Consider the following 24,028-nt stretch of genomic DNA (forward strand, 5'->3'; position numbering starts at 1 on the left):
AACCTGTTGTCTAAAGGAGTTCTCTCTCGTGCTGACATTCCCCTTTTTGCTTGCAGGGAGGTGTTGATGAGAAAGATATTTGACATGTGGTGGCTGGGGGCATGCAAGCAGCAAGAGTACCGAATGGGAGAGAAGATGGTAAATGTAACTCTCTGTCTGGCCTTGATCAGGAAATAGAGGGGATGATTTCTTAGTCACCATCTGTGAACATCAGTTACATGAGATGGTGTTGCAAATTCCCTTTTCCGTGGTCGGGCTCTCAAGTTGGGGGAGATGCAGATCACAAGCAATGTTTACTAGAACACCTTTTCAAAATTAAGCTGTTCTTAGTAATAGGCTCAAGCTGTTATTATTAACAGTAGATAACTATTCACTATTCCCTCACACAATATGTGCGTGTACACACACACATACTCTCTCTTTCTTTCTCTTTCTTTCTCTGTCTCTTTCTCACTCTCTCTTTCTCTCTCTCTCTCTCACACACGCACACTCTCTCTGTCTCTCTCTCCCTTTGTTGTGTGGTTGAAGCCTCAGTTGGGAGGCCAACCCCAAATGTTTGTTAAGAAGCAGAGAGTTGTACTGACACACAAGTGGCTTCTAGGTGGTCAGAAAGTCCCGCCAGGGGTCCTTTGTTTCATCAGGTGTATATATAATCCTGTAGTCTTTGTTTGCTTATAGCAGCCACTGTTTTCTTTGATGTGGTCCAAGTTATGCAACCCTTTGATGTTAGCGTCTGCTGGTGGCCTTGTGCAGATTCAGCCAACTCTTTGTGTTCCAAGTTTATCAGTTCTTGTGAATTCAACAGGACTAGTCTCCGGAGCTTATCAGTTCTTCAGAGACTTTCACATGCTACTTATCAGCCTATATTTTTCCTCTCTCCAGCCTGCTGTTTTCTGGTAATGGTTTCTCCGCCCACACAAGCAGGTACCTACAGAATGCACTCAGAAAAACTCATGTGAAGGGGGCTTTTATGACAGGTGACATGTGTCCATTGTTATTCAACTTGAGCGGAGGAGGGGTAAAAATAATAGGACAGTTTTATGCCTGTTGCCTTTGAAGAATTGTCTTCTTCTGTTGTTTCTAAGCGGCCTGTGTCATGCATTCATTGCTTTCTTCTCTCCATTATAGGCTGTACTTCATTTTGAGAGGCAACTGTTGGTTGGTTTTTGGTGCTTCTGGCGCAGAAGAACAGCTGCGTGCCTGGAGGAACAAGAGGGCTTGGTTCGTGCCAGAGAACACTACAGCTATGTGCTGCTGTTAAAGGCTTTCTGTCTGTGGAAGCAAAATACTCAGGAGAGAAAAACAGAGTAAGAAGTTTCTCAAAAGGGAGAACTCTTTGGATTGGCCCTGTGGCAGCCCGCTTTGACAAAGCAGTATTTAATTCACAGTGACTCTGACTGTTTGTTTGTGCTTTAGAATCTACTAGTTTGTCTTTCTCTCAGCACGTGACTTACAGAAAATAGCGAGTGTGAACTCATGTCTGTGCTGGAGGGGTTCGCTAACGTGAGTTACACTGTAAGAGAAAATTCAATTGTTTTTCCTTTAGGAGGCTCAAGGAGATGCAAGCCTTACAATTTCATGATTCCAAGTGTCTGCAGCAGTCTTGGAACAAGTGGAGAAAGGTGAGAAACTTAACAGATGGGGAAAAGCTTGAATCCTTTTTGTTATGCTGAGATTATTTTTTACCTATATGGCTACTTTAGGAACAAAATTAAAGGATTTTTTTTATTTTAAATACTAGTCATTCTGAGCTTCCTCTCTTCCCAGGTGAATAAAACCTGTTCATTGTGGGTAGATGTCCATAGACAGGGGACAGGACTGTAGCTTGGGAGGCTTATGTGGGAATGTAACCTGAGTTTGCGTGATAGAATTGTTCCTAGCCAATACTGTGCATGGCCTTCTCAAAGCTTTACTTAAGTTAGAAGTTTACAGCATGGTCTGTAGACCAGCATGGACATCAAGGCCATGGTGGATAGTTCATAGCTCTGCACACGTCACAGGTTTTGGGGTTTTTTGTTTTTTTTTGTCTTGTAGTATGTGGGACATCAGTGTGAGAAATGGAAGAAGTTGGTGCGAGCAGACATGCACTATCAGCACACGTTACTGGGCAAAGCCTTGGCAACCTGGAAGGTAGGTAGGAGAGAATGCTGTTTTCTTTATTGAACTTAACTATGTGTGCTTGACTGTGAGAACTGAAGAACTGCCACACTGTTTCACTCTAGTGGCTTACACACCAAGCGTGCAAGGTAGAATGGAGCTACTGTCGCTAGATAGGGTTATGTGAGCTTTATCATTGATTTTTGAAGTAAAAGAACCAATGTAACTTTGTGGTTTTGGTGAAGGGTATGTGATAGCTATCATTAACTGGCATATAATGGCTATTGCATCTCAGAAAAACAGCATTCAATTCCAGTGGCTGCAACTTCATTTTTTCCTGTACTCTAAAGCTGCTGCTAAGAGTTTCCAGAGGTCTTCTCTCCTCAGAGGTACTGGCAGTTTAGGAAAGTCTCACCTCTCACTGCTTTTCTTGCAGAGTTACCAGCATAACGTACAGTGCATTCTATACCAAGTAGCTGAAAAGGAGAAACAACACGCTAGACTGCTGCTGCGGTAAGCCTGTGTTTCCTTGTGCAGCATGGGAGGGAAGTGACTGCACTGCAGTCAAATTACTCTGTCTCTTTCGCTGCCACCTTTGTGAATTTTTGAGCATTTGGTACTGGGAATTGTCTCTTCACAGCATTGCTATTTTTCTGCGGCTCATCTTACTAAAACAGGTCAACCTCTCACTGGATTGCCAACTGTTATGCTTTAGTTTTTTTACTGTCTCTTTAATCAAGTTCCAAAATCCTCTCCCTGGTGATGACTGCGCCTGTTGCATTTGCCAGAGCTTATCTCTGTTCAGTCCCGTGAAAGACGCCAGGCAGTAAACTGTAGTGTTCCCTGCAGCAGATGAATTCTGACTGCACTAGCCTTAATACATCTTGGAACATGTAAAGGCTGCCTTACATTATAGTGAGGAGAGTGATTAAAGGTAATAGCCACTGTATATTGGTTGTAGTTGCTTTAGTTTTAGCTACCTGATGGCTTTTTTTTTTCTTTAGTGCTATACACCTGCAAAGCGGGACTGACTCTGCTTAAGGTGCTAGATTTATGGGTGTATTCTGCCTTTGCGCTGCCTTCTCTTCAGTAGAGACCTGAAGAAACAGAAGCTGATTTGCAAGACTGAGTTTATGAAGGCAGCTGTTTTTGGTTCCCCAGTGAGTGGGAGGATACCAAATGTTGTGTTGAAGTAAGAACAAGTGAGAATCCTTGTTAATGTTTTTCTTTCCATTTTGCCTTCAGGCAGCTGCTGCATACATGGAGAGAAAACGCCCTTGCTCTTGTACATGAAGCTAAGGCAGCTGCTCGGGCAGATGAGCACTACAGGAGAGCAATCCTGTCAAAGGTAGGGTCTGTATAGTCGATACCAAGGTCTAGGAAGAAATACTAGTTCAGGCAGAGGTCAGGTAATGCAATTAGAAGGACCAAAGCTCCTAACTTCATCTAGAAGCCACTACTAAGAAAAGTCTAAACACTTGGAAAGTCCCAACTCTCGTTCTAGTTTATCTCAGCAGGCATCTCTGCAGCGAGCTCATGGTTTTTCTCTTCCGTTCCCTGCCCCCACCCCCTTTTCCTAGAAGGAAGGGAAAGAAGTAATCTGATACGGTACAGTAGTAATAGCTGTGTGGGGACAGAAAATTACTTGAAAAATGCAGCAGGGACCCCTTGAAATAGTGCTGTAGTTCATTTGGAGGGAATTTGTACCCTCTTGCTGAGGCTGACGTGAGAAATGAGATGGAAATGGTTGTGGTGCCAGCAGTGTGGTGTACGTTGCTTCCACCTTCAAGAACATTGCAGTGTCAGTTTGCGTCCTGTCTCCTGTTTGACTTATATCTTCAGGTATTGCTACAGTGGAGGGATGCTGCCTCAATACAAGTATATTACCGTCAGCAGAAGGTGGCAGCTGTGAAGGAGGTCAGAAAGCATTTGGATATAGGTAAGCTGATGGAGATATTAAATTGTCAAAAGACTCTTTTTTGTGTATGATCCTTAGAAGGATACGTCTTAGTAGTGCAGCCTTTTGTTTCATCTGTATAGATGAAATGATTGGACGGATTGTGTGTTATTCCTATAGAGGATGGCCCCATAAGAATGGGGAATGACCTGGGACTACTCTGTGATCTATCGCAGACTTACTGCGTGACCTTTGCCTCTCTCTTGGTTCCCTGTCTATGTAATGGATGATAATCCTTCCTTCCTCAAAGGAATTTTCCATTACTAACCATGAAGAGCTCAGGCATTTTTTTGAGAGTAGTGCAAGTAATGTTATCAGTTATTACCTCAGTCTTTCTCTAGTGATTAATATGAAATGGCTCTCAAATTCTGCAAGCATTTTCATGGTATCATTCACGTCCTCAAAGTGAGGAATCTGAAGCACAAAGAGGGCAAATGATTACCTAACAGTTAGGAAGACTGTCAGTGGCAATGGGGAAGACTTGCAAGTCCCAGCTCCCTGTTCATTACCTGAAGTATTAGACTATTCTTAATGCTGAGCATTGCCAAAACAGTCCAAAGAGGAGCTAATCTCTTGATACTCGCTGAGATAAATAGTCTCCTATTGAAACTGCAGTTGATTTGTGTTCTCCTAACAGTGCGTTTACGGACCTTGTTTCTTCACTGGAAAGAATTAACTGGGGAGTCTCTGATGCTGAGGGCTAAGCAGGACAGGGCAGTGCAGCACCATCAACAGCGCCTGCTCCAGAAGTACCTGGTAAAATGGAAGAAATACCATCAGCGATGTATTGCGAAGATGGTGAGAAGGATCAACACCTCCCCAGCCAGTGACCATAGGCTAGGAAATGGCTGGTGTGGGGGGATAAGGCCATGTTTCCTGGTGAAGGGGGTGGTAGTGCTGGCTGAGGAGGAATATGAGTGCCTTGTGCACTGAGGAGGAAGGAAATGACCTGTGTCTTGCCTGAAGAAATCTCGACAGAACTAATAGACCTAACAGGAGACAGCAAGCAGGGCTTGCCATGTGTGGGATCATTAACTCTTTATGGAATCCTTGCTGGGCTTACGGATATTTGCTAAAGAGGTTATACCATAGAAATTAGGTATTGAGGGTGCCTGGCCTCAGTAGAGGAGAGGGAAAGAGATAAAGGCTGTTCAGTGCTTGTTCTGCTCTCACAGCATTTGGCTCAGATAAGTGGGGTTTGTCTGAGAGTGACTCGCTGTTCTGGTTGCCTGACAGCTCCTACAAAGACAGGGTTATCAGCTAATGACTCGGAGACTTTGCTCTAACTGCTTCTCCTGCTGGAAGAGACAGGTAAGGAGTTGTCCCCCAGGGCAAGTATCTAGCTCCTTGCTGATCTTTATCCCTTCTTCTCCTTCGTAGTCCATTTATACATGGAGAGTATAAAAATGGGTTTAAACATTCTTTGGATTTTTGGTTCCACTAGCACAAGGGAAACCTTGTGTATACTGGACAAACGAGGTAGGCTGTTCTGTTTCTGTTCCACCAGTGCTCCCCCTTTGGTTAATGCTCCATTTGGCTGCAGTTTTTGGTGTGGGACATGTAAACTCCTAACCTGGTTGCTGTGCTTTTTTTTTCCTGATAGCTGGTGCAGCGGCAATGGGAGAAGCAGGAGACAGTGCAAGCGTTGTGGCACTGGTCCCTTTCATTGCAGGGAAAGGTAAGGGTGTCGGGACAGTCAAAGGGCTTTTGGGATGTGTGCAGATGATGTGACTGCAATAGGCAAAGTGCATGTGGAACATCTCTTTCCTTTGATCTTTGGAGTGCTGTATGTCATTTTGGGATGCTGAAAAGCTGTCCCCAAATCCTCTTATCTAATTAGAAAATTTGCACATGCTTTCCCCATCCAGCCTCAGCTGACTTAAATCCCTGTCTCTTTGCCCTTGTATTGTGGTCCTGCTGTAGCCCTACTTATTACTGACCAGTGGAACGGAGTCCGTCCCTGTTTGCAGGGGGAGTCCCTAACCTGGGACTCATCTCTGTAGCACCCTTGCAGCTATCTGCTCTTCATATTGAAGGTATTTGGTGCTTGGCTGGGACTTGCCCGGGAGCAACAGCGGAAGAAAGATCGCATTGAAAGAGCCATAGGAGTTCACCGCTCTCCCCTTCTGAAAGAAGGTGTAACCCGGATCTTGAGATACACTGCTGGCATGAAACAGTTGCGGAGGCAGCTCCAAGCCCAGCACCAGCTGAAGGTGAAAGAGACAAGTGATCATCCGGGGCACTGCGTTGCTCTGATCTATGGAGGGGAGAGGGTCTTGGACCCCTAAGTCTAAGCTCTTGTTTGGATCTGACATACGCTTTTGCCTGTGGTTTAAAATGGAACACCCTGTCCTGGGTCACTCAGCTGGGACTAGAGCACTTCAGGCTGGTGTTGCTAATTGGGGACCTTTCTTAAAGAAGCTGTTTCAAAACTGACCCATCCCCACCATAGAGAATAGAGAACTGCATGAGACCTTTGCCTTTGGGTGGGGTCCCTAAACTCTAGGGACTGTGCTAGCACAAAATATGAAAGGCTGCGTCTAATCCTGTCCTAGTTTTAGCACCGCTTTTTTAGCACCACTTTGAGTGTGGGCTGCAGTGTCACTTCTACTTGTGCATGTCAGTCTAGCCCTGTGAGTGGAGAGGAAGGTAGAGTTGCCAGTGTTGTTTGCTCACCTGCTCTTCCTGGGTAGCTCTCCCAGCTCCTTTTCAGGTTTTCAAGATAGCAGTTGTTCTGTTTGCTAATGTGCAGCCTGCCTCGTTGTGGAAGTGCTTGGTTAATTCTCTTTTCCCAAATGCGTGGTGGACCTGCTAATTTAGCATGGAGAGCAGGTATAGCTGCAATGTCATCAGAAATCTCAGTTCCTTTCTGTGGTGTCCTCCTCCCTAGGACACCCAGGAGGTGTTACTTCCTGCTCTCAGTCAGCAAATGATCCACTATTCTTTGTGATGGCAGGCAGCCTACAACCTTCACCAATCCGTGTATCGTTGTGCCATGCTCTGGAAACAGAAGGCGCTCTACAAGAAATTAAATAAGCCTTCTCTTCTGCCGCCTCTGAAGAAGCAAGTAACGTTTAAGGTGCCTGATGTTAGCCGTGGGACAAGAGGACATTCAGCAGAGGAAATGCCATGGCCCTTAAAAAGCAATGATTTACCATTTCTCCTTGTTGCTGGGGACTCGATTCTCAGTGAGCTGTGAGTATAAAGTTTTAATCTCTCCTGTGTTTCTCTGGCATTGTAGTTCTCAGGCTCATTTTGATGTTTCCAGCCTTTCACAGTGACTGCTGTTAGTTCCATGCAGTTTCCCTAACTCTCTTCTGGTACTGCACCTTATGTCTGTTATTGCTGAGTTATGCCAGAGCTGCTGCATAATACATACATCTGCCCACAAATAACAAAAGAATTAATGACTTTATACTTCTATATCAGCCAGGAGTAGCATCAGCTCACCTAAATACTTTCCAGTAGCAGTTTCTTAATATACAGCTATGAATTTATGGAGCCTCAGTCATTTGTTAGGAGAGCTGTTATGTAGAGGAACGTTTGAAAGATGTGTGGTAGCAGGGTCTTTACTGTCATGAAAGCTCATCTAGCCAGAGTGACCTAGAGCCAGCTTTTCTTTTTTCACTGAACTCATGTAGGATCTGATGAAATGATAAGCACCAAGGTCCTGGTTGTGTAGAAACTGGACTTTCTTCTTGCCCTCTTCTCCCTGGCGAAGCTATTCCTTAAAAATTGTTGTTGATCATGGGTCATTGCAAGGAAGAATCTTCAGTGAAGCTTCTCAGCCCAGGACAGGAGCCTTCAAGGGGAATTAGGTGATAGCTTCATACTTCTTTAAGCTAGCTTATGTTGCCAGAAGAAGTGGTTCCGCCTTGTTCAATTCTACCCCTTTGACCACTTCTTGTGATGGTACAATCATTCATGCAGGGAACCAGATCACAAAATTGATAAAGGTTGAAATTAATCTTTACATTATTATTGCATGCAAAGGAAATGTTGCAGAGCAGGGATGAAAGAGAGGATATGACTTTTAGCTGCAATGCCAGCTTATGCCAGTTTAAAGTAATCATCAAACTATGGCATTATTGGTCCTGTTTGTTCTTTTCAGAAATGCTATTCGACAAGCAAGGTTACCGCCACGAAGACCTGACTTCCTTCTGGAATCTCTAGAAAGCAAGGAACTGCTAGGAACTCCTTTTACTAGGTAGAAAATCTTTTTTACAGTAAAGACTTACGCTGGGCCTCACGCTATGCTTATTCCCTCAGTCTCCTTCACAGTACAGAACATTCAGGAATTATGGGGCTTTACTATCTAAAAGGCATGGTGACCTTAAAAACTGCAGGTTTCTTATAAAGTCAGCAAGAATAATGGAACTGTCAAGCTAATTGAATAGCAACCAAGAGCTTTGTTTCATTAGTGAAGAATTTGCAGGGAAAGATAAGGCACATCACTGATTTTCAAAATTTAATAGGCTTAGTTAATAAGTAAAGTTTCTTTTTCTAATTGTCTGTCTTGCCACATTAACTCAGAAGTCTGAGTTTTGCAGGATGCTTTTTGGCTCATAGATTATCTTTGCTCCACAACAGGCTTGGATCTGGATTTAATTAGTCTGTGGGGCAGCATTAATAATTTTGCTAATATGCGAGCCAAAATTGAATGTTTCTCTCTCTGTCTTGGCTCAGTCAACTCTGCAGTTCTACAGGGAGCTACTTCTTTGTAGTTACTTTCCCAAAAGGTCTGCGCTGCTGGATAGTTGCAATGCCATTAGTTATGGTATTGTTTCTTAGCCCTGAGAGTGAGGGAGCTGAAACTCTTCTTGCTGTAGAAGCTAAAATTGCTTTTTAAGCAGTTGTTTAGACTGAATGTTTTTTTATGAAACTATTATATAATTAGGTGTCCCTCGTTAGCTTTATAGAAGGGGAATGTGTATTTCCTGTCAAAACCTGTCTGTGATTGCTGCCTGCTGCTGCTCCCTTCTTGTTCCCAAACTGAAATAAGGCAAGATTTTGTTCTTGGGTTGAATTCACAGCTTCTGAAAAAGTTGTTTCAGCCTGGATTAATGTGGAGGGTTTGGAGCAGGGTAGGTAGGAGTAGTGGAAACCTTAGCTGGTCTGCTGCTTTTTTGCTTTTTAACCCATTGTGTTGGTTCTTCAGGGTTTTTTACTGATATTTCCCCTGCATAATAAAGCAGCCAATGAGAAAGCTGTTACAAATTGTGTATTTTTGTTCCTTTGAAATACTACTTTTTTACAGCAGGGTTAAGTGCAGGCCTGGATGAGGCAGGTTTCTAGCAATCCTGTGCTATAATCTGGTAGTGCGGGTAGTTCAGGAGGCTAGGTAACTCTTGGCAAGGCACAAGCTCCCTTCGATATGCAAGGGAGTAGCAGGAGTCTCCATTTTTTGACACTGACTGAAAAGGACAAGAAGAGTGGATTGAAATGTACAGGGACTTCATCCTTTTCTTCCTTCACAGATCAGAGACATCCTTTCAGCAAACGGTTGTGAACAATTGTTCTGCTCAGGCTGGGCACTTAATGCTATCAACTCAAATGGAAGAAAGCACCTGTAATCAGCTGTCTCAAGTGGGCAGTACCACTCACGCCTACCCATCTCTCCTACACACTGCTCTCCCCTCTGTACCATTGTGGACACATGACATGCACCATGCTGTTCAAATCCATCCGAGGCCAGAGCTGTGGCCCCCTTCGTCATTCATACCCCAAATGAAAGCTGAAGCTGAAAAGGTCAGTGTATTGCTGAGGAAAAACTGGAGTAATTATCAGGCTACTGTCAGCACACGCTGTCAGCTGCTTATTGCTGCTTCTTCCCATGGCTCCTCAGGGCTGCCCCTTCAGTGGGTGATTCTTTTTTTGTTCTAGCTGTCATCTTATAAGTTGACCAAATTGATTGGCTCCGAATGCATAAAAACTCTTTTCTCTACCGCTAGTCTGAAGTAACACTTCACTAATAGGGCAGCAAATGTGTGTTTTGTACTTTAATTCATGCCTTTTTCCTGGTCTTGTTTCCTTCCCAGCAGGATAGTCTTCCTAGCAATTGATTTGAGAGTGCAGCTCCTTCAAAGAGTTTAGAGCAGTTACAGTTTGCGAGCCAAATTATAGGAATTTGAGAGTAACTCAGCTTAGTAGCTGTGGCTATGGCCGAGAGTCTCAACAGCAAAATTTAAATTCAGTTCACCTGCAAGTAGGTGCTTGCAGTTTAAACTCCTCTTGTTTTGTGAAGAATGAGAAGCACTAACCTTGATGAAAGCGCTCTCTCGCTGTTATAAATGAAGGAGCTCCAGTTTCTTGAAATATCATAGAATAAGCAAAGCTGCTGAGAGGTTCAACAACTACAGGGGATGTCTTAGCGTGGGAGCGGGGCTTAGTAGCTTGGGTCAGGTGCATTCTTGCTTGCAGAGCTCACTCAAGAAAACCTTTGGAGGAGTGAAATAGTGTCATTTGGGTCTTGTAGAGAGGAGGTCAGCCTGCGAATGGTCGCACAGAAGCACATTCCCAAGATTCTCAACAGGCCCCTGTGAGGAAGAAACTGCGACCAAACTTGAAGCCACATCTGCTGTCACCTGAAGATTTTGAGGGAAAAGCGAGTCATCAAACCGCAAGTAGGTCCCCAGCTCAGTCATTCTTTTTTGTGGACTCTGCTGAATCGGGGGGGCTAAAGTCCTGTTCTAGGGATTGAAGAATGGGAACCGGGGGGGGGGGGGGGGTCAGCTTTTTTAGCAAGAACATACTCTAGTGTGGCAGTGTTCATGTACACAAAGCTGAATGTACAGCTGAATTCTCTTTGTGAGAGAAGAATTCACCTAGTAAGGTTCTCTACAGCAGTATTGTAATTGCTGAGGAAATTTAAAGGGGATAGATGGTTTCCAAACACCTCTCAATATGGTGTTTTTCCATGAACTATGAGGCATGACATTTACATGCTCCATGGGACCAGAATGACTGACTTGCTTCTAGCGTAGATGTAAAACATTTCATAATGAATAGGCCCAAACAGCCTTTGTAACACTAAACCACGTGCTGGAGGGTTTCTTATGTTCTCTGGTATGCTTAAACTAAGCCTTGAGAGCTTGTAATCTCTGTCAAGATCCCTGCCCTCTTGCTGGGCTTCTTCTTTTGGGTGAAGAGGTACATGTTACATGCTGGCAAAATGGGAGAGGAGGACTCAGTGGAGGGTTCCGTGTTTCCTGTCTATTAACCTGAACTTCCCTGAGAAGAATTAAAAATACATAGGACTGCTGCACTTCCAGTGCTTGTGCCTTGTATCTTCCTTTCAGCAGAAGGGGGAGAAAGGGAGCGCAGTTCCAGAGAAGAAAGGGTGTTACAAAGTCAGCTGGAAGAAGAGCTCCAACATATCCAACAGCAAATGGAGTACTACTTCAGCAGGAAGCAGGAACTCAAGTATGTTGCAAAGCCCATTTAGCCAGCCTTTCTTCATGCCCTCAACTCAGTACTGCACTATTCGTATGTGCGGATTTACTTTAAAACCAGTCTGTTTCACAGCAGAGCCGTGACTGAAACAATAGTTATAGCGATTTTGTGCTTTTTCCTTGTGGAGTTGACTCTTGGTGGGAGCTGCATGTACAACTTCTTTTGTAATTGGCAACTAATTTAATTTTTCTTTTAGCAGCTATTGGAAAAAGCAGGGCAGAGACGCCAGTGGGTATAATCTAAACACAATACAAATGAATTATTTGGCAGAGTGGCTAAAATTTAGCTTTCAGCTCTTTCATCATCAGGAAGGAAGACTTAGCTTTTCCAAATGTCAATGCCAAAAACTATGGCTAGGGTTTGGCAACAGATTACTTCTCTATTAGAATAAGCACAAATTTACAAAAATGCTTGAGAATGGGTCTTGGAGGGGATCCAACTGTGAGGAAAGGAAGAAGTTAGTTAGGAAATAAGGGTAGGAGACAGGCGCCAGCTTTCAGGCGGATTTCTCTGCTTTCCAGCGTTCCTTTTTTTTCCTAGCATTTACCAGTTTGAGACTAAAAATTGGGTGCTATTGCAACTATCAATTGCAAGTCTAAGTTGGCTTAGACTGTTGAGATCCTCCTGGGATAAGCAATCCTTGTAATCCGTTTTATCAGGTCCTGTCAGCAGCAGGCAGAGATTCTGCAGAAGTGGCTAGAAACAAGCACCCAACCAGAGGACCAAGATGGTCTACAAGAAGAATTGGATCAGGTGTGTACTTAGCAAACAAACTCAAGTTACTTAAGTGATTATCACTATGCTATGCACTTAGGCTGAAGGTAGCTGTAGGGAATTCTATAGCAAACTATTATTAAAATGTCAAGAGAAGAGAAACTTGTAATCAGAAAGGAAAGAACTGTAGAGCCTTCTGTTCGACAGCCCAAGGACCGCAACGTAAATGCCTCTTTTTATTCATTCAGAAATGTGACTGCAGCACCTATAGCTCTTTCTAAGAACTTTTCTACGGCTTCTCAAGACAGCTTAAGTACACTGCATGACTGGATCTCCAGTACTCCAGTACTCTGTTCCCCACTTTGTACAGCAAAGTCCGAGTCCTGTATCAGCTAACTGATGCTTGACTGGTTAGAGGTGACACAATCCTGTCACTTCAGTTTATTTAAGTGGGATAATATAAAGGCTGTTAGAGCTCATTTAGTCTTCCTCTGTCAAAAAAGACTGAAAAAAAGCATCCTTGCTCTACAAACAGCTTACGTAATCCTCTTCACTTTCAGGTGAAGATGAGGATCAACACTCTCACCAAAGCACAACTAAAAGAGAGACAGCATGTACAAAACTTGGTTGCCCGTCTCCACGATATTCACGTTGCTCTGGATACATAATTCGGTTGAATCAATCTTCCAGCTCACGGGTAGGAACATCTGCTCAGTTTTTGCCTCTTTTGTAGCAGGGAGGGGGATGGAAAAAATGTATACGTTCTCTTCATCCATGTTTGTCACTTTTATAAGCTCACTTAAATATTTTTGCTTGTTTGTGTTTGTTTTGTAACCATACCTGGTTTAAAAAACAAACTGGAGCTTAACTTACCTCATGCTGCACTCACCAATATCTAGTTTAGGTGCCCCTGACATTTCAGAAATATAAACAATACTGATAAGATTCTTTATTTCAAAATGTTTGCAATTCAATGAGTTAATGTCAATAAGTCATACACTTTGACATACAAAAATACCGTGCTACTGATACAGTTGAAGAATTAAATGGATTCTCCATGCAGGAGAAATTCACAGCATTATCAGTATCCTCTAGGAACTTTGCTTCCACTTCCAGGGCCCATTGCTGACTACCGCCTAACAACTAATGTTTTTTTAATCAGCTAGTTCTGCACCGTATTAAGACCATCACAAAAACAGCCATTTGCACACTGAATCCTCTCCCTCTTCCTAGTTTCCTATTAAAGCACGTATCAGGCAACCTATTTTCCATTACTAGGCTAATGGTGACTTTCAGATACTGCTGCTGCTGATGCTGAGTAGCAAGTAATTAAAGCTTAAAGTTGCTTTGGCTGTCAGGTGCCACAGGGCCCAGTGGAGAAGGTGGAAAGCTATTCGTTCTTCTTTTCTCTGATCCATTGGAACAAATTTGTTTTCTACTATTAACACATCTTTGAAGTTGAGACAAGAGACTAGTTACAGCTTTAACCTGTGGGCTTGATGTTTGCACTTCTCACTCTCAAGCGTTTAAAAAAAAAAGCGTACATTTCTAGAACCTGTATATAGTTATATACTACTGCAGGAGTTAACTTGCTAATACCAAGAAGTTAAACAAGATAGGTGGCCAAGAGCCACTTCAAGCTTTTCAAACTCCTCCCCATGTAATCTGAGGAAACATTGACTCTTGGAGCCAAATGAATAATTTTCTCCTGCTTGCCACCCAAACAGCCACCATCATCATAAAGCCACAGTTGGGCTACATCCCTAAGATGCAGTTTATCACTCCTTCTTTCCTGATGACAAGCTAAGCATACAGGACTTGGCAAACTGGACATTTGTACAACAAAATTATATTCTACTTTCTGCAGTGCATACAAAGGAGAAATTTTTCATTAGGAGATAAGAGCTGGTCAAAGCCTACCATCTCCTTGAAGCAGCAGAAAAAACACCCAAGGCTCAAGCAAGGAAATAGCATGAGAAATCTTTCAGAGATCAGAAAGGCAGGTTTTGCAAGCACATCCATTCCCACAGTCTCGGGGCAGCAAAGTCGGTTCTAAGTGTTGGGAGTGCCTGGACTCAAAACAGTTTATTCTCTAAGAACAACTGATACATTGCTTTAAAACTGAAATCCTCCTCTTCGCTTTGGCACCAATTTCTGCCAGTGCCAGTTAGTGCTGTGCTCAGCAGACCCAAGGTGTTAGTATTTGTTACAACTTTTCTTGACATGAAGTTAAAAAGAGGCTCTGAAGTTTTGCTGTAGGTGAAGCTTCAGCATAGAGCTTTTAGCCCCCAGCACAGGTGTGGCTTTTTCTATTTTAAGTAAGATAAATAGTTGCCAGCAGGCTAATGCACCTGGGAGGCAAATTTAGATTTCTTCAAAGGTCTGTAATATTTTAATACACAGTCAGTGCATATGGCATTTCATTCTGTGCAAATAAAAATTGATCCTGAAGAACGTGAAACTGTTCTTTAAAAAGAAGAATTAATTCATCAAGAATTCAGTGACCAAAGCAACAATTAAGATATATATCAGAAAGTAAAAACCTATTTTGGCTGCCATCTTGTTGCATCACAGAAGATTAACATCCTCTCTACTTTCCAACCCTTAATCCTGTTGTTATTTTGTCACAGTCTTGTTTTTTCACTCATATAAACAAAATCTTTAAGGCCTGGAATGGCAAAATAAAGCCATGGATTAGGGGTAGGACACATGGATCTGTCTGCTAATACTAAAAAAAAAAAAAAATTCCAAAATGTCCAGTTTCATCATATGGAATGTAGACAGTGTTTTCAGCTTTAAAATACAGTGCAAAGTCCATTTTTTTAAAGAGACAATGTCAGGTAAAAGAACTAAAGTTGTCTAACATTAGAAAACAAACTGGATGAGTCTAATCTATTGTACTGATGCTGTCTGTTGTGCACATTGCTTAGTTTGGACTGTAAAGCCAGAGTAGCCAATTTAATTGTTTGGCTCTCTGTGCATTCACAGGCTATATTTTATTTTAAGAACTTTTGAGGATTGTTTTAAAACAAAAGCGAGAACGCATTCTCAACTCAAGGTCTGTCAACCAGCTATTACAAATCTGAAGTTCAAGGTTTGAATCAACCTGTCAATATCCTTTTAAATACAGCTAATCTCTACCTCCACCCTTCCCCATCGCACCTGCAGAGCCTAGGAAGGCTTAAAAGGGACTTACAAGGCTCTGACAACATAATTATCCTGTGGCACATTGAGGGGGAGAACGTGAAAGACTGCAGGCACAGGGTGGGACTGAAACCTCCCTGGTCAACGTTTTTAAAGGCAGCTGTACCTGATGCATATATGGATCATTTGATTCTTATTCTTTTTCTGCACTCAGCAGCGGTATGTAAATATAGGGCAAATACTCCCGTGTCTAACATAGCAATGACATCTACTGTTTTCCTCACCCAGGTCCTGCTGAGTGATACATACTTTTTAAATGAAACATTCAGTGGTGTGATCGAGTTCCTTTGTATGTAAAGCCACCTTGCCGTGATAGTTTCTATAGAGAGCCCAGTGCTTCTCCAAAGCGGATTTTCTGTCCGGCTTTAAGGTGGAATTTGAAGTCCTTGGGTGCCTCAAAGATTAACACAATAGTGGAGCCTAAGTTAAATTCCCCTAAATGTTCTCCTTTCCTCATGGGGATCCCCTCCTTGTTGTTGTTGGATACGAAGCTGAAGTCATTGTAGGAGCCTTTTGAGTAACTTGGACTGTTGGTATGCAAGTCCTGTACAGAGAAGGAAGAAACCATTACTTAAGGATTACAGCAGCCTATATTCAGTACCACAGCTGTAAACTGTGAGTGTCCAGGCATTTTCAATGCATGAGCTTACAAGTCAAGAGCACAATAGGAATATTGAAAAAGTCTATACTGCAGATTACTGTTTAAATTACTCATATTTTAATTAGTCATATATTAACGGTCAGCACAGAACACCAATATAGAGAAACTTACCTGAATTTCAGGGTAATAAGATTTTTTTCATAAATTTTTTACTTTCATTATACCTTACCAACCTCAACCTTCAAAAAAGGGAAGGTACCTACTACCATCTTACTCACCTGGTCAAAGTAGATGCGGATAGAGCCCACATTTGTTGCTCCTACTGCTGTTAAAGAGAAAAAGCCATGTTTCCAGTCGCCTGTAAGGACAACCCGTTCGTTGTGGCAGAAAAGTTCCTTGATCCAGCGAGCAACCCCAGGATTCACAGACATCAGAGAGCCTGCAACAGTGAGAAAATATTCAAGCTAGGCTGTCAGTCTTGTAGCAATACTGTGATGCCCTTAATGGTATTTTCAATATAACTGTATCTGGCCAAGTAAGCAATTCTATCACTTATTTGGAGGAAGAGACAGAAATGCTAAGCACAGCAAATGAACACATGGCTGTAGTAAAAACAACAGGTCATAGAAAGATGTGATCTTTAGTCTTCTGGCCAGAAAGATCAATACTGCTCAGGAGGGGCTTGTATTACTCCGCCTTTTTCCTTACAGTTACTGGGAAATGGTAAAGACCACTCTCATCCTTCATTGGAAGGCTGAAAGAAACCTGGAACGTGTACAGTTTTCCCTGTTAGGAAATGAAAGGTTCAAATTTCCTACCTGGGAATGGTTCTTTTTATGCTGCCTTGCCCCCCACTGTCACTCATTCATACCTACAGCTTCACCTTGACTGTGTTTCCAGGCAGTGATGACCCGCTACTAAGGAGGGGGCAAAACCTGTATTGGAAATCCGTTTCAAAATACCTGCCACTGTTGAGGCCTTTTCTAGCATCAGTCATACATACTCCCCTATCACCAGTTTGAGGTGCAGGGACTCATATCCACACTCTCTGATACTGTTCCTCTACAAGAGATGCAACTAACTTCACTCTCTTTTCATCTGTAAATTCCCAAATGATGACTACTGTTAACTGTCATCAAATAGGCTGTTGAGAGAGATCACTGTAAAGACAGACTCAGAGCTAGTGCCTAGTCTCAGCCTTGATAGTTAGAACAGAAAGAAGCCTTCTAGTATCAGCTTAAGGTCCATCTAACAGAAGACCACAGGCTACTAAAAGCAAGTCAAATAACTTTTTTACACGTTAGGAACAGGGTTTACTGGTTAACTGTCCGATGCACGAAAGCACCTCAGTGCTCTTTGGTAATGCAAAGAGGTGGTTACTAAAGACAAGTAGCTAGCTAGCTAGAGCAGACCAGGAAATACTAATACAGTAAATAAGTTTAAAAAGAAAATCGATAAAATCGATTACAGTAAGAACCTCAAGGACTTCAACCCCTAAATAGTCCTTAAAGTAAAGTATATTCACTGCACAGATTTTTAGCTATAAAACCACATTTGCTTTGCTGTGTTGGATCCAGTAGTAGCATTTCACTCAAACTCCATTATTTTAATCAAGCTCTAGCTTCAACCTGAAACTTGACAGATTTCTCAAACCTCTTGGCAGGTCTTTGTCTCTCCCTTAGGGTATCTGAAACCAAATCCAAATCCTTAGGTTTTTGCTATGTACCAAGTAGTAAATTTTTTTTTTTTAAATCTGCAAAGGAGAGGAGGACAAAAACATTTGATCATGCCTGCTCCAGCAGAGTAACTGTTTAGTTATATCTTCTTGGCCAAGCACAGGAAAGAGATCATATTTTTTTAGGCTACTGTTTGCTCTGATCTGCAGAGCTATCTTTACTTCAGATGCAAACTGAATAATTCTTTTTCTGGGAACAAGTCAGGTCAGCCTGCATCAACAATTATTTCAAAGAATTAGGACAGCTTGAATACAATATTGCTGCTTTCACCATTCATATGTGATTTGTACTGACAAGCTATACTACCTTAAAATTCATTAGTGTGTGAGACAAATCACTTTCCTCCAGTTATCTATCATGTGACTGTACAACTGCTCCGCTGGCACGTCGCATTCAGCAGCGGCCCACAGCAGTGCTTCCCTCCATAGTTGCCCTGCATTCATTTTCTAAGAACGGCAACCTACCTGGGAAATGACGTCGGTGTGACACTCTCCAGTCAGTGGGTGAATGGAAGCAGTGATAATCCCCTGGTGCAAGGTAGATCACACAGTGGTAGAGCTCATTCCCCTCCTTTGTGACAAGTTGTTGCTGAAATGAGTTGCCAGATGGGGCTGCAAGGAAACCGTGGAAAGAAAGGGGTTAAAGATATTCTTCATACAATCATCTACGGTAGCTTAGAAGTCTAGATTATAATCAGTGGTAATAGCAGAGCACTACATGCAGCCCACATGCATTGTTGAGACTACAGAAAGACACATGCAGCCCAGGAATCCAACATTTCAAGGTGCTTGTTTCCTTTTACAACAGAATTGGATCTTGTACTGAGTTTTAAACATTTTGGAAATTTATTAGTTTTAGAGTTTCACCTTCCCCAAACAGAACAACAGAAACTGAAATCCAGTGAAACACAGAATTCTTCCTCAAAGCCACCCTTTCAAGAATTGAATTTGTAGAGAGGTCTTAGGTTTACAAAATGCATTAATTGCATCTGTATATGTATTGAAAATAACTCTACTGTTTGCAGAAGGGCTCTATCTCTGCAGCCCTCTCTCAGGTTTAGCAAAACGTGTTGCTCTCATCAAAACCAAAGGCCTTAAAAGGCAGTGCTCCACGCACAGCAGAAGCAGGGGTAGCACAATTGAGGTATGGTGCTTCTCCATGAAACTTCTGTACGGAGAGGCTTGTACAGCCTTTGCTAACCAGCTGGTTAGGCACATTTGAGTGACAAGCAGGAGTTCTACAGCCTCGTTACAGTGGCAGATCTTGAAATCTGGTTTAATCATTAATAAACACTACACATAAAGGAACCAAGTGATTAATGGAAAGAATCAGAATGATTCAGGCAAGATGGTACAAAGCTACTGAAGAGAATTAAAATACGGTGATATGTTTATCCTCAAATATAAAATATAAATTAAAAAAAAGCAGAACTACTTTTGTTCCTGACATTGGGGGGGGGGGGGGGGGGGGGAAACACCTGTATTCTCTTGCTCTCCGAGCGCGCTGAAGTGGCAGAGCAGAGCATGTGCAAGGTCTAATCGATGCACAACTTACCTTGGCTAAAATGCAACTCCTCTGTGCTGATGCGAGGTCCCAAGAAAGATTCCAGCGAATAAGTAACACCTTTCACCTGCTCCACTTCACAGTTTTTTACCTGTCCAAAGTTAAGTATCTTTCCATCAGAGGGACTAATCTACAAAGAAGAGAAAAAATGAAACACATTAGAAATTCATGCATACCTCATCTGTCCAGCCATCACAGCAGGCAAAAAAACATATCAACCGATCATTTCGAACACTGAATACACTGTTCTTCCTTCACATCTCGCTCCTGTAAAAAGCAAAGTTGTGAAAGCTCTGTGTGGGATTCTGGTCTATGCTTTGTGTCCTTTAATTACACATCCGAGGCAAAGTTTAGATATCTTCCTTTTCTGGGGGAAAAAGCCTGTAGCGTAAAGCTGTCATTTCCTTTTACTCACCACACTGTGCAAACAGCAGACTGGCCGTGCTTGTGGTTTCAGCTTCCTACGAAAGAATTCACTGAGGTTTCTATAGTGATGTAAATCTTCAACAGCTGCCTCCTTCATGTTCACGCCAAATGTCCAGATGTATAAGCTGTAAACAGGCTTCCGGAGCCATGTAGGCAGCTCCACCTGGTTCAGGCGACCCCAGGCTCGTGAGAGCAGGCGAGTTGGTACCGATTTGTACAAAGCAACCTAAAGAAGAATTACACCATGTCATTCACAGTTCTTCGCGCTGCTGGCTTTCCTCACCTCTCCCCATAAAACAGAAGGGCTCAAACTGCTCCTGCCTACGCTGCCTTGAATTCAGTGAGTTACACCGCATAGGAAGTAGCCCTGATGTCTGCAGAAAATTACACTGCCCTTCACCCTCACTTCTGCCATTCTGATGAGAACAGATGAGAGATAGAATGGAGCGATGGAGCTTATTATAACTTTATACTGAAGTCAGAGACTCCATTCCCTTGCAGGCTGAAGCTTCACATGGAAGTTACTGGAAACTGCCCATGTGAGGCTTACACAAGAAAAAGACACATTCACATATTCTAGTAGAACTCTCATCAGAAGGGTTTAACATTACCAATATATTCATTTTTGTAAACAATCAAAGGAAAATTGACCAAAAAAAAAAAAAAAACTTCTCCATGTTTGATAAGGTACTTCTCAAATGGCCATCTAGTACTGAAGGTATTTTTCTACACCTCACAATTGTACTGCTCCAAGGATACTGGAACAATTAAAGAAACATACCCATGTGGATGCTGCTACATTGGTGTAAACTTATGGCAGTATTGCTCCTTCTCTTGCAAGGATGGGAGTTGCTAATAGAGACTTTTACCTTTGGACTTATGCCAAAGCATAAGTTTTAGTAGCAAGAAAAACAAATGGAACAATGTTAAGAGGTATGCTAGTCATATAACTGGGCAGAGGACAGGTCTTCCTGCTGGGTAATTCCAGGAAATAACTCTTCTGAGGTTTATGGTACTTAGTATCAGCATGATGACTTGTATGAGCATGATGCAACTAGGGGGGAGGAGGGGGGCACGACACTGAACCCTCTGAAACCAGTTTTGCAAAAGAAATAGTAATCTGCTAAATCTGGTACAGTCTTTTTGAACCGTACAACTGGCTAGATTTAACTTCCAAGTTAAAAAAAAAAATTTTTTTTCCTTAGCAAAAGTCATCATTTATTCCCAATGTTAGTCAATCATATCCTTCACTATTAAGCCTTGCAGAATACAGCAATAAATGCACACAGAAGCACACAGCAGCTGAGAGCTTGTCCGTCCTATCAAATACACTTATTCCACTCACAAATTACTCTCCTGCATCACAGCAAAATACAGTGATATTTAAGAAAGAAGCCACCAGTTGAATCTTACTTTGAATAAAAACTTTTAAATCAGTGGTACCTCAGGTTACATACACTGAAGCACTAAAGAAAAATGTATTGCCATTTTATTTGACATGCCTTATACAGTGTCAGTTTCTAAAATCAATTTTGCTCAGTTTTCTACAAACAGTGAAAGTGCACAGATACAACTGTAAAGTCACAAAAATCGTCCGAGTGGCACCTACCTACCTAGTGGTGCTACCAGCAGCACCTACTCTTCAAAAAAAGACTGCTTTTCAAATTGATGGGATCAAAGAATAGCTGTTAAAAGGAAATCATCTCAAGAAGTGCAGTTTTGTTACAGTTTTCAGTCAAAATATTTGCGTGGATGTTGCATTTGTAGTTGCACAATGCGTTTAAAGAATATTTATGTGGAAGGCTTCCTACCCACAGCTTCAGAACAGAGATTCGCATTAGCATGTCGTTTGGACAGTCTGGATTACAGATGCTCAAAAAACGAGAAACAAACCCTTCTTATGCAAAAATGACAGCAAACAAGACCATTTGAATTTGGCCAGGAAAGGGAACTGGAGAAACAGTTTGGTCTGCCTTATCCTAGGCCTGATACCTGAGGACAGGTGACTGAATCAATTCAAAAGTTTCTACTGATTTTCCTGGGCGTACCCACGACCGCTAGAGGACATGAAGAAATTCTCTGCTACTGAACAGCCATCTGTCTGTGAAGCAATTAGTCACCACAGTTACAAAGAGTAAAACCTCAAGAGAAACATGAATTGCATCTCTCTCTTTTCATACTAGCGATCACCACCCTGTTCCACATTAAGTATCCCTCCACCCAGCTGCTGCCAGCTCCCTTCAGTATCAAACAGCTAACATACATAGCACAGCAGAGACCTGCTCGCACTTACCCTGCTCATAGGCCTCCATCCCACTCTGGTCAAGGGTTTAAGAGCACCAAAAGGCAGAAGATAATAGAGAATAGTCAGAGGCCAAGAACGGAGTTTCAGAGCAGGCCTAGACATACAGCTCAGCTGGCCCAACCTTCGCCTCAGGGCCAGCTGGGGGAATTGCAACCTGAAAGATTACATACACAACATAAGAGGGTCAGCCATCTCAGCTTCATCACCGCCAGCTTCTGATAGCTGGGAGTGATTTATTCCTGCTTATGTATACATCGATTCTGCAAATCCTTACTGCTCTATTTTGGTCAGTTCTTCCCCGTCCCGAAACAAAAGATCAGTTTACCTCAAAAAAATGAATGTCCTCTTTCCAAATAATGGGTGTCACAGGTCAAATTTCATTAATCACACCCTCAAAAATTAAAGGCAAAATCACTTGCAGGGGACATATGAAAACAAAGCAACAGCTGGTTCATCCAACTAAAAATGTAACACAACAGTTTACAGTGGAAACAATGGAGAGCAAAAGTTCTTCCAAGTATCAAAAGATTATGTCCCCAGAAAGTGATGCTCCTGACTTCTCCAGCTCTTGCATAGCCAAAGTGGACAGCAAACTGAATGTTCTGAAAGGTAGGAATCTATGATTCTGGGACATTGGAAGGGCAATATTAAGGAAAGAGCAGATACTCCAGTGAAAGAAATCCTTGAAGCCTGAGAATTGCAGTCCCTCACAGATTTCTTGTGCTGGAGGCATCCTGACTATATTGCGTCTTAAGTTGTATTCTGTATCACAAAAGACGTAGGAGTTAAATTTACACAGACCTGTTGGTCACTGACTGACTTCAGGAAACAGGTACTTATTACTTGAGAGACAAACAGGAGTGGCACCCCTGAGTTAATTCATACAATGTTCAAATAACTGATTCCAAAAGACAGCTTTGCAGGCCTTAAAATCTTCACAGGCTACTTTGGCTCTGAACAGAGGATACATAGATTAAGTAGATATTGCTAGTGCTGCAAGCTAATCTGGTCTCCACAGCCCAATCGCTCTCTGGCCTCATAACCAGCTGCACCTAGGATTTTGTGATGTGGACGTCCTGACTGAAAGCAAACTCTTTTTGGACCAGAGGCCACGGGCAGAAGTTGAACTTGTGACTCTTAGCAGGGGAAAGCGCCTCGTCTTACTAGCAAGAGACATCTTGGGCCTCACTTCAGACTTCTGTGGGAAGCCTGGATGAGAGACCCTTCCGGTGAACTGACTCTCCATTTATTCTTTGGCTTCTCCTCATGAAGACTAAGCTATAGTTTCTTGACTAAGCTCTAAGCTATTTCTCATATTTGCAGAGTCACTTTATGAAATTAAAGTCTGCCTGTCTGAGGGCAAAATATTCAGTCTGCTGGGTACTGACTTAACTCCTGGCTAAGAGATTGTTTTCCCCACACTGCTGAAGACAATATGCCTGCAACGAGGATACAGCTCTGTGTGCAAGTTGGCTGGAAGTACTAGGTTCTGGCTGCACTGAACAGCCCTCTTCTTCACTGGATTAAATGATATGAAGGGTGAACTGTAATATACTGTGCACTTCTTTCCCGAATGGAAAGAAGCTGGGAAACCAAAACAGAAATTTTGTGCCAACCTGTTCTTTCCAAAACTTGGATTAGAACAGCAGGCACAACCATCACCACTTTGGCATACAAGATGGTGCTTCTGGCTCACAGATTTTCTCTGCAGCAAACAACTTCTTCCCCCCTGCCTCCTCCCTCAAAAATGAGAGAACGATCTGGGCATCAAAGTACAAAAACGCCCCGAGGAGATTAAGTGCTGACTCAGCAGAGGTAAAGCAGGCTCTATCAGCAGGCGGTGGAACTGCCTGGACACAGGAACAGGAAGGGACACCTTACGTTCTCCCTGCCATCCTTCCACCCGCCAGCCTGTGGGCCTGCTCGAGGGCCGGCAGGGCTAGGAGCTGGCTTGCCAGAAACGCACAGCCGAG

General features: G+C 42.7%; 2 protein-coding genes across 28 annotated transcripts in view; one reads left to right on the forward strand and one right to left on the reverse strand.

Annotated features, from left to right (window-relative positions):
* Positions 1-24,028, forward strand: part of SFI1 (SFI1 centrin binding protein) — a 49,056-nt gene that overhangs the window by 19,904 nt on the left and 5,124 nt on the right. For 7 of the 22 annotated variants that reach the window (XM_068911376.1, XM_068911377.1, XM_068911375.1 and 4 more), the window contains 18 exons: positions 57-138; positions 1,129-1,307; positions 1,547-1,622; positions 2,035-2,130; positions 2,534-2,610; positions 3,343-3,445; positions 3,940-4,036; positions 4,692-4,852; positions 5,291-5,365; positions 5,658-5,732; positions 6,091-6,267; positions 7,011-7,249; positions 8,166-8,261; positions 9,532-9,802; positions 10,530-10,677; positions 11,353-11,476; positions 12,166-12,259; positions 12,781-12,991. In XM_068911376.1, the coding sequence (XP_068767477.1) occupies positions 57-138; positions 1,129-1,307; positions 1,547-1,622; positions 2,035-2,130; positions 2,534-2,610; positions 3,343-3,445; positions 3,940-4,036; positions 4,692-4,852; positions 5,291-5,365; positions 5,658-5,732; positions 6,091-6,267; positions 7,011-7,249; positions 8,166-8,261; positions 9,532-9,802; positions 10,530-10,677; positions 11,353-11,476; positions 12,166-12,259; positions 12,781-12,888 (2,278 nt within the window). In that variant the 3' untranslated portion in view covers positions 12,889-12,991. The other 15 variants (XR_011135152.1, XR_011135151.1, XM_068911379.1 and 12 more) reach the window with 12 other exon arrangements.
* The window catches only part of PISD (phosphatidylserine decarboxylase), a 31,072-nt gene continuing 20,198 nt past the window's right edge, over positions 13,155-24,028 (reverse strand). For 4 of the 6 annotated variants that reach the window (XM_068911404.1, XM_068911405.1, XM_009687453.2 and 1 more), the window contains 6 exons: positions 22,044-22,209; positions 19,740-19,976; positions 19,316-19,454; positions 18,226-18,372; positions 16,304-16,464; positions 13,155-15,968 (listed from right to left, as the gene is read on the reverse strand). In XM_068911404.1, the coding sequence (XP_068767505.1) occupies positions 15,744-15,968; positions 16,304-16,464; positions 18,226-18,372; positions 19,316-19,454; positions 19,740-19,976; positions 22,044-22,209 (1,075 nt within the window). In that variant the 3' untranslated portion in view covers positions 13,155-15,743. The remainder of the gene's footprint in view (positions 15,969-16,303; positions 16,465-18,225; positions 18,373-19,315; positions 19,455-19,739; positions 19,977-22,043; positions 22,210-24,028) is intronic. The other 2 variants (XM_068911407.1, XM_009687455.2) reach the window with 1 other exon arrangement.

The sequence above is a fragment of the Struthio camelus genome, chromosome 17, assembly GCF_040807025.1.
Source record: "Struthio camelus isolate bStrCam1 chromosome 17, bStrCam1.hap1, whole genome shotgun sequence".
Taxonomy (NCBI): Eukaryota; Metazoa; Chordata; class Aves; order Struthioniformes; family Struthionidae; genus Struthio; species Struthio camelus.